Source organism: Pongo abelii, chromosome 17 (assembly GCF_028885655.2).
Source record: "Pongo abelii isolate AG06213 chromosome 17, NHGRI_mPonAbe1-v2.0_pri, whole genome shotgun sequence".
In the NCBI taxonomy this organism is placed as follows: domain Eukaryota; kingdom Metazoa; phylum Chordata; class Mammalia; order Primates; family Hominidae; genus Pongo; species Pongo abelii.
The window spans coordinates 73,853,051-73,866,377 of NC_072002.2; the positions used below are offsets into that span (position 1 = coordinate 73,853,051).

General features: G+C 40.3%; 1 protein-coding gene across 1 annotated transcript in view; it reads left to right on the forward strand.

The window, feature by feature from the left end:
* Positions 1–13,327, forward strand: part of LOC100453533 (O-acyltransferase like protein-like) — a 72,435-nt gene that overhangs the window by 15,884 nt on the left and 43,224 nt on the right. Inside the window, 2 exon segments of the mRNA XM_054538029.1 lie at positions 6,822–6,961; positions 8,594–8,672. Coding sequence (XP_054394004.1) covers positions 6,822–6,961; positions 8,594–8,672 — 219 coding nt within the window.

Sequence of the window (13,327 nt, forward strand, 5' to 3'; positions counted from 1 at the left end):
GTTACACAGTTGTGTGAGGGTTAAATGAGACAATGGACAGAAAGCAACTCAAAACATGCCTGGCACACTCTAGGGCCTACGTGTTAGTTGTTATTGTTACTGATGTCAAAACTGTGAGAAGCCTTTAGGGTGCTGAAGGCTGTCACCGGTGTGTATGGTGTGTGTGTGTGTCTGTGTGTCTGTGTGTGCATTTGTATGTGTGCAAGTGTTACTGCCTACACAGTGGTCCTCAAAGTGGTTCCTAATCAGTAGCATCCGCATCACATGAGACACATGTTATACCTACTGAATCAGAAACTCTGGTTGTGGGGCCCAGCATTCTGTGTTTTACCAAGCCTGCAGGGACACTGAAGCACACTAGCCTATGAAAACCGCAGGCCACCATTGCCCCTGAGAAAGAAATCCACAGTAGCAGCCAGGGTAGCCTCTGTCTGAAGCATTCGCGGCAGGGCAGGGCTCTGATCCCACCCTGCTGCCCCTTCTCCTGCCTCCCTGGGGTTAGGGGCTGACCAATATTCCTGGTCATTCACTCATTCACCCTTCTGCCCTCTGCCTTCTGCCCTCTTTCTTCCCTAAGAAGCTGGGGGATCACAGTCACAGGAGATTGTCTTCTCAGTGCTGCTTCTTTCAAATAATTTGAGAGAAAATTCCAGACTGAGAGAGTTGCTTGGTAAGGCTGGAATTGCCGCTGATTCTGCGTGCCAGGGTTTTCTGCCCTGAGGGTCATGCTCTCTTCTCTACACTCTTTAAATTTCTGAGGTGGCACACACTCTGGGAGTTGGGCTGTCACATGTTCTTGAACACACGCATTTCACCAGACAGAGTGTAAGAGTGCACAAGCAAAAACCCCCAAATCCTTGAGGAGCAGGCACATAAAAGAGGGACACTGAATTGAATAAACGTGTACTATGTGAAGCTGAATGATTGGAACAGGTGGGTCATCAGGAATTTTAAAAAGCACAATAAATATAATCAGAGATAAGGAAGAATATGACTGATACAAAGCATGAAAAAACAATCATGAAAAGTCAAGAGGAACAGTTGAAATCAAAATAAAATTGATGGGATAGATAGTAAGATGGATAGAGGCCAAGAAAAATCAGTGAGCTGGAAGATCAGTTTGAAGATCTCTCAAAACAGTGCAGAAAAGGATAAAGAGATATGAAGGTAAAAGAAAAACCAAAGAATATTGAGGCTAAAGGTGCTAACAGTTGGATAATAGAAACCAAAAGGAGAAATGTAACAAAGCAAACGGAAGGAAGGCAATATTTCAATGCATAATGACAATACTTTCTGTGGAATTAAAGGAAGATTAAAAATATCAGATTGAAAGGGTTTATAGTATGCTAAAACAAATAAAGAAAATTTACACCTGAGTACATGTCAGTAGAGATAAAATTAAGAATATTAAAAGCAATGAGGAAATTCTGAAAACTTCTGGAGAGAACAGCAATCAGATTGACATCAGACTTCAAAATCACAGAAGAAAAGCTGAAAGAGAAACCTTCTCTGTGTGGAAACTAAGTATTATATTACCAGCTAACTCTTTGTAAAAAAAAGAAAGTGTACTGGAAAGGAAAGTTGTGCACGCGCACACACACACACACACACACACACTTAGAGCTGAATGATAATGAAAACACCAGAGGTCAAAATTTAGATGCAGATATAGCAGTACTTAGAGGGAAATTCCTAGCTCTCAATACATGTTATAAGGACACAAGAAAGGTTGAAAACATGAGCTAAGCAATCAACTCAATACATTTATAAAAGACAAACAGATCAATCTCAAAGAAACAATAAGGACATAATAAAAATAAGGTCAGACCAGCCTGGCCAACACAGTGAAACCCCGTCTCTACTAAAAACACAAAAATTAGCTGGGCATGGTGGCGGATGCCTGTAATCCCAGCTACTCGGGAGGCTGAGGCAGAAGAATCACTTGAACCCAGGAGGCGGAGGTTGCAGTGAGCTGAGATGGTGCCACTGCACTCAAGTCTGGGCGACAGACTGAGACTCCATCTAAAAAAAAAAAAAAAAGTCAGAAATCAATGAGACAGAAAAGAAACAAACCCATAAAGAATACCAAGATTAGCAAAACCAAAAGCTGATTGTTAGAGTCCTCAAGCAATAGTGAAGGAGAACAAGTGAGAAAAGATAGAAATAAAAACTGAAGAATGAAAAAGGGGTAAATATAGATACAACAAAGAATAAAAAATGATAAATGAATATTTGGAAAGCAAAACAAAATGAATAAATTAAAAAAATTTTGAATGATTCAAAAAGAAATAGAAAAATGGAAAACTATTAAACATTAAAAAAATGGAAATGAAGACCTTTCTTCTCACCGAATTATAGACTATGATGGTTGAAACAGTTCCATTCTACCCAACTTCTTACAATATACAATCCCACTTGTTCCAGCAAACTTTGAAAGTGTGAAAGTTGCCCATCTCACTTTACTTTTTTAAATCTTTTTATTTTAAATAATTATAGCTTCACAGGAAGTTGCAAGACTAGTTCAGCAATGTATCAGTTGTACCCATGGGATTTTAATTTATGGAAGTGACTTAGCATCTCCATTGAAAGGACAATGCCATTGAAAGATGATTTTTTAGGCTGGGCATGGTGGCTCACGCTTGTAATCTCAGCACTTTGGGAGGCCCAGGCGGGAGGATCATGAGGTCAGGAGTTCAAGGCCAGCCTGGCCAACATGGTGAAACCCCATCTCTACTAAAAATACAGAAAAATTAGCTGGGCATGGTAGGGTGCCTGTAATCCCAGCTACTCGGGTGGCTGAGGCAGAGACTTGCTTGAACCTGGGAGGCAGAGGTTGCAGTGAGCTGAGATCGCGCCACTGCACTCCAGCCTGGGTGACAGAGTGAGACTCCGTCTCCAAAAAACAAAAAAGATGATTTTTGTTACTTGCATTTCCTGGAAGGAGGGGCCTGCCATGCCACACAGAGCCACCTGGGGAAGCATATGGTTGGCCGGGAGGCAGGAGGGTGAAGGAGAAGCATAGGTCACTGCCTTTGTCAGGGTTTCTGCAGGGAAGCCAGGCAGAGCAGGGTGAACAGTGCGGGACTGGCTGGTTTGAATACTGTAGGTGGCCTCTGGGTAACATGAGTGATCTCAGATTGTCTGGCACCTGGCCCTGGGGTGCTTTAGGGTAGAGGAACATTGACTTGGTGTGTGAGAGTTTGATAAAGGCGATAGCTGGGGTCATGGGCTCTGGATTGATTCATTTGCATGTTAATGGTATGCTCCTAGGATAAGCCTTTGCTCCTTCTAAGAATTGGGTAGCCATGGGAGGGGCAGTCTCTTCTCAGTCAGCGAGGCCACACATATCAGAGCTTGACAAATACAGAAAATAACAAAATGTAGTTAACACAATTGAGTGATGAATGAGTGAATGCCAAATAGACAAATACAAAAATCTATGAAAACACAGAACAAGAAGGGTTTCACATGTCTTTCATCCAGTTTTCCCCAATTGTGTCAAACATAATTATAGCATAATTTTTTTTTTTTTTTTTTTTTGAGACAGGATCTCGCTGTGTCACCCAGGCTGGAGTGCAGTGGTGAAATCTCAGCTCATTGCAACCTCTGCCTCCTGGGCTCAAACAATCCTCCTACCTCAGCCTCCTGAGTATCTGGGACTATAGGCATGTACTACCATGCTTGGCTAATTTTTTTTTTTTTTTTTTTTTTGTATTGTAGAGACAGGGTTTCACCATGTTGCCCCAGCTGGCCTCAAACTTGAGTGATCCACCTGTCTTGGCTTCCCAAGTGGAATTACAGGGGTGAGCCACCTCGCCTGACCTATAGTACAATTTTTTTTTAAAAGGAAATTGACGTTGATGTAATCTGTGGATATAGTTCTATGTCATTATGGCATGTGTAGATTTATGTAAGCCACACTCCAACCAAGATTCAGAACAATTTCCTCACTAGAACGTTCTCCTTTGTGTTACACCTTTACAGCCATATATAACCCACTTCCCTCAACATCACTAACCCTAGCAACCAATAGTCATTACAGCTGTTCCTGAAAGCAAAAAAGTGTGAAAGCTGCCCAACTCACTTTGTAAATTTGATTATAACTTTAATTCCAAAACTAGAAGAGGAAAAAAGAAGTGGTACAAGGATTAGAGAGGGAGAAATAAAACTGCAGAACTAATAAGAAAGTTCAGCAAATTCACCAAATATCAGAACAAATTATAAAAATCAATAGCATATTTCTATGTCAGCAACAATCAATTAGAAAATATAAACTGAAAATAAAATACCATAGAAAATAGCCAACTCTACTCTATTTAGGAGTTGTTTTATATAATCTGTTTTAAGTTTACCAAGGAAAAAAAAGTAAAATTATAAGGATACAAAAAGATTTGCATAAATAGCATGGTCTCCAATGACGGCTCGGTATAAAAATAATGTCAATTCTTCCTCAACATTAATGTATAAATTCAAAGCAATTTTAAGTCAATAGTCTAGTTGGATGTTTTGAGGAACTCACCAAACTTTTTTCTGAAATTTGTATACATGATTAATTGTCCACAACTAACTAGATCCACTTTGAAAAAAAAAAAAAAACTAAAGGCAGAATGCCTGATATACTACAAATCCATAATAATAAAAACCATATGGTTTTGTTTGTTTATGCTTATTTATGTCTTTTTTCCTTCATTTAAAAAATTCATTTCCTTTCATCTTTCTTCATCTCTTCCTTTCCCTTTCTCAAATTCCCCTCATTCCATATATGTGTGCTGTGTATCCTCCCATTTATAGGTGTTCTTGTTTTGTGTATGTTTATTTGCCATATGTATGAATGGTTTTATGCTTCCACTCTCCTTCTGTCATACAGTGCTACATTTTTACAATTTTATGTGTATCTAGTCCAGTGCTAGAATCAGGGCTGGCTCCAGGGCATGCAATTCCTGCAGTCAGACAGGGACCTACTCTTAAAAGAGCCTCACGCTTGGCTGAAGTGGGATTTGCTGTCATCATCTTCAAATTCTTAACCATTTTTAAACAAGGGGCCCTGCATTGTCATTTTGTGTTGGCCCTACATGCTCTGTAGTCAGTGTCATCTCAGATAAACAAAATAAACCAGAGAGCTCAGAGGCAGATCCATGTATATATGAGACCTGGATATAAGAAGAAACTTGCTCCATGAATCCATGATGAAAGGGAAAACTATTTAGAGGTGGTTTTGGGATAACTGGCCCACCTTTTGGCAGGAAAAAAAATGCACCATGACTCAGATGGATTAAAGACTTAAATACAAAAGGTAGAACTATAAAGATGGTAGGAGGTAATATTAGAAAATCCTCTTGTGACCTAAGAATGGGGAAGAATTTCTTAGGAAAACACCAAAAGCACGATCGATAAGCAAAATATTGGTGGATTTCATGATACCAAAACTATGGGTTTCTGTTCAATGAAAGACACCATGGAAAAGCCAACTGACAGATAACTGCCAGAGTGTCTACTTTCAATGACTCAGACAGACAGAATCAAGGTATAGAATAATAAGCAGCTCTGGCAAACCAAAAAGAAAAAAATCTATAAAAAATTGGCAAAGGACACATGGGTTCAGAAGAGAACATTTAAATGGCTGACTAATCAATAAAAATACCCTGGCTCATTTGTAATTAGACAAATGAAAATTAAACCAGTAATTAAATATCATTTTATATCCATTAACTGCCAAAAATTAAAAAGCTAAACAGTACAAAGCAAAAAAGCAAAAAAAAAAAAAAAAAAAAAGAGCCAGCATCCCTGGGGAATATAGATTGAAAGAGTCCCTTTAGCAAGTAATCTGGCTGGATTAACACAGACTAAGTATTTGCATGCCTTATCATTCAGCAATTCCACTCACAGGTAGAATCTGAGCTCCATCTTCATGTTGCTCTATAAAGGGACACATATAAGGATGATCACTGTGTGTTTCTGTGGGCTGGAGTCATCTATCCATCCATCATCTGGGGAATAGTTAAGTCAAAGGTGGTGATGGATTATTATACAGAAGTTAGTGGCCCTGGACTAGATACACATAAAAGTGTAAAAATGTAGCACTGTGTGACATATATAGAAACAGAGGGAGAGTGGAAACACAAAACCATTCATACATATGGCAAATACACATACACAAAACAAGAGCACCTACAAATGAGAGGATACACAGCACACATATATGGAGTGAGGGGAATCTGAGAAAGAGAAAGGAAGGGATGAGGAAAGATGAAAGGAAACGATTTTTTTTCAGTGAAGGAATAAAGGCCATAAATAAGCATAAACAAACAAAAAAGACTCTGCAGGACCAGGGCTGAAAATGCCATGAACTGTGGAACTTCATCACTCCAATCTTCCGCTCCTAAGGTTAAATGAAAAAAGAAAAAAATTAACTCTTTCTAAAGTAAGGTCCCACAAAACTCGATAAAATTTTTTAAAAACATGAGTATTTTCTCCTGGGTATACGTGGAGGAGAAAGAAAAGCTATCAAATTTTAGTTATACCTTTTCACTCCCCAGAAAGCATTTGTTTTTTAAAAGAAATCAAACTCTTCATCTTTTTCAGGACTGTTGGCAGACAATGTAATAGCACGAAAATTCACACCTTTGTTCTCCCAGCATGATGAGAGGGGCTGTGTATGCAAAACATAGGCTCAAAGAGTAGCATCTGACTAGATCTGTTTCTCTTCTTTTTCAGTCATATAAGTTTGATAGATTCAGAAGGTAGAGCTGAGTACCTATCAATTTATTTAAAAGTGACTCCAGAAAAGTAATTCTGCAAATTTATCTTGCCTTGCAATTCAGTGTATGACTCTCTGGGAAAGCTTGGGAGCAACATTTTCAATGGAAACATGGACAGGCTGGGATCATACAGCGAGTGTCTTTCCACCTATGCTCCCAAGGGGAACTTCCGAGGGCAGTACTGCAAGCTTCATATACTGCAGGTGAATGTGGGGGACCTGCATGTTTGCTCTTGCAGGACAAGTGAATGTCATGATATAGAACAAAATACAACTCCATTGATTCCTTTTCTTAATTAAAAAAAAAAAAAAAACTATTACGATGTTTTGCAAAAAATAAAAACTAAGTTTTAAATACTTGACAGAAACCTGTTCAGCATCTTGAGTGTGGGACATTAAATGAGACTGTTGTTCACAGACCACATAGGACTCGAGATTTTGCTTCTACCACACTGTATGGGGCAAGACCTCTGGACAACTTTCACTGGGAATCCAAGGTCAAACACTGGCCAGCGGCTTCTACAGCTTCAAATGTTATAGCTCTCTTTTTGAGAGCTATTTTGAGTTTGCTGGTAGCTCTCTTCTGCCCTTCTCTGCTGGGGTCCAGTAGGGACTCTCCTCTACTTCAGGTTTTGAGGTCCTTTACCAAAGGACCTCAAAATTTGGATTTGGTCCCAGACCAAATCCCCATTCTGTATCCTTGCTGTCAGGGAACCACATCATTACTTGGTATCAGGTGGATTAAGTCAAGGAGCTTTAAATGCACTCCTGATTCATCAACAGCTTTTAGAATACCAGAGGCAGGGTGGACTTCCCATTACCCTTAACTCTTTTCTCAGAAACAGAACTCTAAATATGAATTTGAGGTTATCCCAGCAGATGGGCCATGACTTTTATGAAAACGTTACTAAATCAGTTGACCAAGTTTGCAGGGCTATCTTCAAAGCATGTTAATCCTTTTATTGCTCAGGAACAAAACAAACAAACAGAACAAAAACAAAAACAAAAAACAAAACTAGGAAGAGCATAGCCTGTTATTAAATACAAAGATAGACTTTATGTGTGTCACACAGTACTAAAGGAAAATTACAAGTTGGCTAGTAACAATTGTATAAAGTAATAATAAGAAATCCAAGCTCTCTGATATTAATGCTATAAAATGATCTTAGAATGGTGCACCATGGAGGCAGGGAGATGACCACCTAGCTCCACTTGTCCTGCTGAGGGTTGGGATAATGATTGCTTGAGGGGATTAATCAGTGCATACAAATGTCATTTTCAAAGCAGATTAATGGTTTTGATATTGGAGAAAAAGGTCAGGCCTACACAATCCTCTAAATTACGTGTTTAAAACAATCACCTCAGAATGTTTTATTTATAATTTGATGTTTTCTTTATTGGGACAGGCATTCTAGTTATTGGCTTGATTTGTTAATAAAATCTTGATTTGATACAATGTGTCCTGCCACCAAGAAATGGCAACTCGGAAATTGTATTGAAAATTGCAAGAGATGCAACTCTTAATGACCTCTAATATGGAAGAGACAGGCAATGGGGCAGATTATCCAAAACTAGTGGTTGCATTTTAAAGAATCAGCTACATTAAGCCTTGAGGCATATTTTTAAAATATGCATATGTCCGATGCTCTGGAAATTCACTTGAACTACTCAGTAATGGAAAAGTCATCTTTTAAGAAGTTAGAACACTTTTCTTCTTCCAACATCCTTCTCTCCCACTCCCAATCTGATTATTTAGCAGCAAACTTACTTGGGATGATCATGCATATATGTTTTGAATGCCAAAATGAAAGAACATTGTGGCGTTGTGTTTCCTAGGATGGGGCTGACTACAGTGTGGGCGTGTGTGTCCCTGATTCTTGTGCTGAAGAGGATGTGACTCTGATGTCTCGGCTGGGTAGGTACAAAAGAATATCCAGTGAAACTATCATCTCACAGTGTAATGTTGGAAAAACCCCAGGTCTTAGAACCAAGAAAGGTAATTCCTTCAGGATTGAACCAACCTTTCATCGTGATCAATCTAATAAACTGAGCCTAATGGAGGTTTGAGGGGCTCAGGGGTAAAGATGGTGGAATACTAATGGAGTAGGTAGGAAGGGAGACAATAAGGAAGAGATAGAGCAGAATCTTTATGTAACAAAAATGTAAAGTTAAACAATCTTTCCTCACCCACAGCTGCCTGGTTAGGCTGAAGAAAGGAGGTAGGTGGTGTTTGGTTTCAGTATTGTGAGTGTTCTGTGCCCTGGCCCATGTGTGGCAATCTGCCACCTGCCATATCCAGAGGCCATTCTGAATGAGGACTGTGTGCGGTCAACATGTTGTAATGGATTAGCGTTAAGAGCCCAGCATTTGGTCCTGGTTGTCACCTCCCAGCTGTGTGATCCTGGGCCAATCACTTAATCTCCCCAAGTTCAGTCTCTTCCTCTGTACAGTGAGGGGTGGCCCTGCATGGCTCTCTCTATGGCCTTCTAATCACTTCTCTCTTCGCTATTTAGAAGGAATACATTTTAGTCTCCACAGAAACTGATTTGACTTCCCTTAAGTCTTTCAAAGTTTTCAAAGCAAGAATTTTAAACCTCGATTTTTGCCACTAGTGTCTTTTATATTTATTCTGGTCATCCAGAGAAGAACTAACACATACTAAAGTTATACATTATTAGGAGTGAGAAGAACTAACATATAATAAAGTTATACATTATTAAGAGTTCTCCTTTAAAGTATTGATATTGCAGCTAGTTGTCAAAATCTTAAATGGTCCTTTGCATTTGTGACGATTCCTGTAGCTTTGGGTATATTATCTATCTAGCCAGGTATTTCATGTGCTGTTTAAAAAAGCAATAAATCATTGCAAATCAAATTCAAATTTCAGTTCTTGTTGGATAAGCCATAAATATCCTAGAAACAAAGATAAATGTGTAGTTATTATTAAATTAGCATTTCAAGTGACTAAGTGACTCTGTAAGTCTAATGAGTTAATAGTCCTTATTATTTAAGAGATTTGTCAATTAGCCTAATTTTTCAGACTAATGCCAAGCTTTCTAGCCAGAGTTGACATTAGAATAAAATAAAATATTAGAAATAATTGCCATTGATAAAAAAGATATTTTGAGAAAGAAGCATTCAAAGAGAAACATTCTCTTTGAGGAACCAGGAAAAGAAAACGGCCTGGTTGTTGTGAGCTGAGCTGACGTGGGTGGATGGATTAGGGGAATTTAGTCTTTGCTGCCCAGGCATTTTTCCAGCTCTGGCACAGAGGCAGCAGATAGAAATTGGAGGTCTTTGCCCAGGGTAAAAGGTCCCCATCTGGAAAAGATTTGTCAGCTATTCCTTAAAGCTCTTTGATGGAGCTGCCAATATTTCCTCTACGGATGTGAGACAACCAGCTCAGCAGTACCAGGTGGAAGCTGTTTGCACGGACCGCACTCACCCAGAGGAGGGGAGCAGGAAGGGCCGGTCTCAGATCGGGTGAGAAAAAAAGACCCCAGTACTGCAGAGGGAGAGCAAGATCCTGGCAGGTCAGGACGTAACTGCTTTTGGCCAAAGGCTAGGGCAAAACGCTGCACAGTTGTTGTCATAGAATGTTATAAAATTTCACCCAACAGACTTTACCAGAGTTCCTAAGAATAAAAATACGTAACACCAGAATGCTGAGAGCCTGGATGGAACTTGGATGTGGTGATTATGAAACCCAATTATGGGATATTTTCCTAAAAATCCAGACTCATGCATTTTAGTGTCATTAATAGTCCTTTCCCATCACTGCTGTAACAAGTGACCACACACTGGGTGGCTTAGAAAGACAGAGATTCATTCTCTCGCAGTTCTGGAGGCTAAACCTCTGAAGTCAAGGTGTTGATGAGGTTGGTTCCTTCTGGAGGCTCTGAGGGAGAGTCTGTTCCTTGCCCCACTCCACGTGCCTGGTGGCTGCCAGCAATTCTTGGCACTCCTTGGCTTGTAGCCACATCATTCCAACCTCTACCTCCACCCACATGTGGAGTTCTTCCCTGCGTGTCCAAACTTCTCTGGCATAAGGACACCAGTCATACTGGATTTAGGGCCCACCCTAACCTCATCTTAAAGTTGATTACATCTGCAAAGACCCTATTTCCAAATAAGATCACGTACGCCATACTAGGAGTTAGGACTTGAACCTTTTTGGAGGACACAGTTCAACCCAAAAGACTACATAATACCTACGTCCTAGCCTGGCTAGATTATCTGAGTTCCCTTTAACAAAACAGGGAATTGGGAGGATGGGGACTCACAGCCTCTTAGCTCAGGACCCTGCTCTTAGAATATGATTGAAGAATGTTAGATAATCTTGCTGAAGTTTAATTGTGAGGCAGAGGCAATCTACCTGGTCACAGGGATAACACAAGAGCTGACAAAGAAGGGGCTTGGGTGTTTTTGTTTTTGCTTTGTTTTTTTGAGAAAAGATCTTGCTCTGTCCCCCAGGCTGGAGTGCAGTGGCACAATCATGGCTCATTGCCGCCTTGATCTCCTGGGTCTAAGCAATCCTTCCACCTCAGCCTCCCAAATAGCTGAGATCAGGCATGCACCACCACACCTGGCTAATTTGTAAATGTTTTGTAGAGATGGGGTCTCCTTATGTTGGCCAGGCTGGTCTCAAACTCCTGGAGTCAAGCGATCCTTCTGCCTCAACCTCCCAAAGTGCTGGGATTACAGGTGTGAGCCACCGCACCCAGCCTGGGGCTTGTTTTAAAGGTCTGTTTAACACTGAGTTGTGTCTGATTTTATCCAGACACAACACTGAAGAGCTGCATATTTCCATTCTCGGGGACTCACTCTAAGTCTAAGACATACTCACTCTAAGTCTGTCCCATTGGAGACTTTATAACGTTTTATGATGATCACACTGTCCCAGTTTGCAGTGGCCAAAAGCAATGAGTTCCGATCACAGAATCAACATTTAACAGTCCTTTACAATAAGCTTTAAACTGTGCTCCTTCCTATGCTCTATTAGGCTAATTTCACCTTGCTTTACCTATGAGAATCACTAGGCCTACACAGCAGAACAATGGTGCTAGAAGCACAAGGGAAGATTTTTCTCCTCGAACTCTCTCTTACAGATTCCCTGAGCACCAATGGAGACAATGGAACTCTTTTAATAGTAACTCCTTGAATTACCATAGAATTGCCTTTCTGGCTAAGAATTCAAAAGGAATCCAAAACATTTCACAGAATACCATTTTGTGTTCTCAATTCAATTCAGAAAATATTTATTGAGCAATATTCTCTCTGGCCTTTGTATGAGACATCACCTGTACGGGCTTGGGGGGTGGGGATCAAAATGATTGGGAGTTACTCGTTTCAAAAAAATGTACAATTTAGTTAGGAAGAACAGTGTGTGTGCCTGAGCTATTAGGAAACACTGTCAGGAAAGAAATGTCCAATCTCACATCAAGTGCTGGGGCTGGGCATTCAAGCAGAGCCCAGCATGGATAGAGTAAGAGTGGCAAATTTAGACAGGGCTTGAGCTGACCTTGTGTTAGTGAAGAAGTCAGGGTGGGGTGGGGTGAGAAGTTGTTGGAAAACAGATTCAACAGAGGTTTCCAATAAAGGTTTCATATTCCCCTTGTAGATCTGGAATCTAGCACAGCATAGACACTTACGGCTGATTACTTAAGGCTAATTGGATGTGCATGGGCTGCCGGTTGTCTTTGTTTACTATGGCAGGATTTAGAGCTGGGCCATGGTTGATTGACAAAAAAACCAACCAACCAAAACAAAGAAAGCAAACCAAAACAAAAACGCCATTCGGTTCCTTTAAAATTAGAAATAGAACTTCCAAAGGGAACAGACGTGCGTTGGCTGGTCAGTACACTTCGTTTTCAGTGGAAGAGTTTAGTTTGGATACCCAAATACTAACAGGAAGTAGCTCCAGGGAGCGTTGGTTCAGAGCAAATGGAATTGGATTATGAAAAATTCTGCTGCCAGGTCTCCTGTGGGAACCTGCTGGTAACCTAGATCAAGCACCCCAACTCTTGGCCAGGGCTGAGGACACACAGATGACCTTTCCTTCTTGTTTCTACCCTTACTATGCTACAATTAAGAATCACAGTTAATCATATATTATTAGTCTTTCAGCAGCATTTTTGGACATTTCAGAAACCCTTGGGTCACAGACTCATGGGAACCTTGAGGGTTAGAGATGAAAAGGACATTAGAATACATCATGTCCCTTGTGTTTACTGCAGCACTATTTACAATAGCAAAGACTTGGAACCAACCCAAATGCCCATCAATGATAGACTGGGTAAAGAAAATGGGGCACATATACACCATGGAATACTATGCAGCCCTAAAAAAGAATGAGTTTATGTCCTTTGCAGGGACAAGGATGAAGCTGGAAACCATCATTCTCAGCAAACTATCACAGGAACGGAAAATCAAACCCTGCATGTTCTCACTCATAAGTGGGAATTCAACAATGAGAACACATGGACACAGGGAGGGAAACATCACACACGGGGACCTGTCGGGGGGTAAGGGGCAAGAGGAGGGAGAGCATTAGGATAAATACCTAATGCA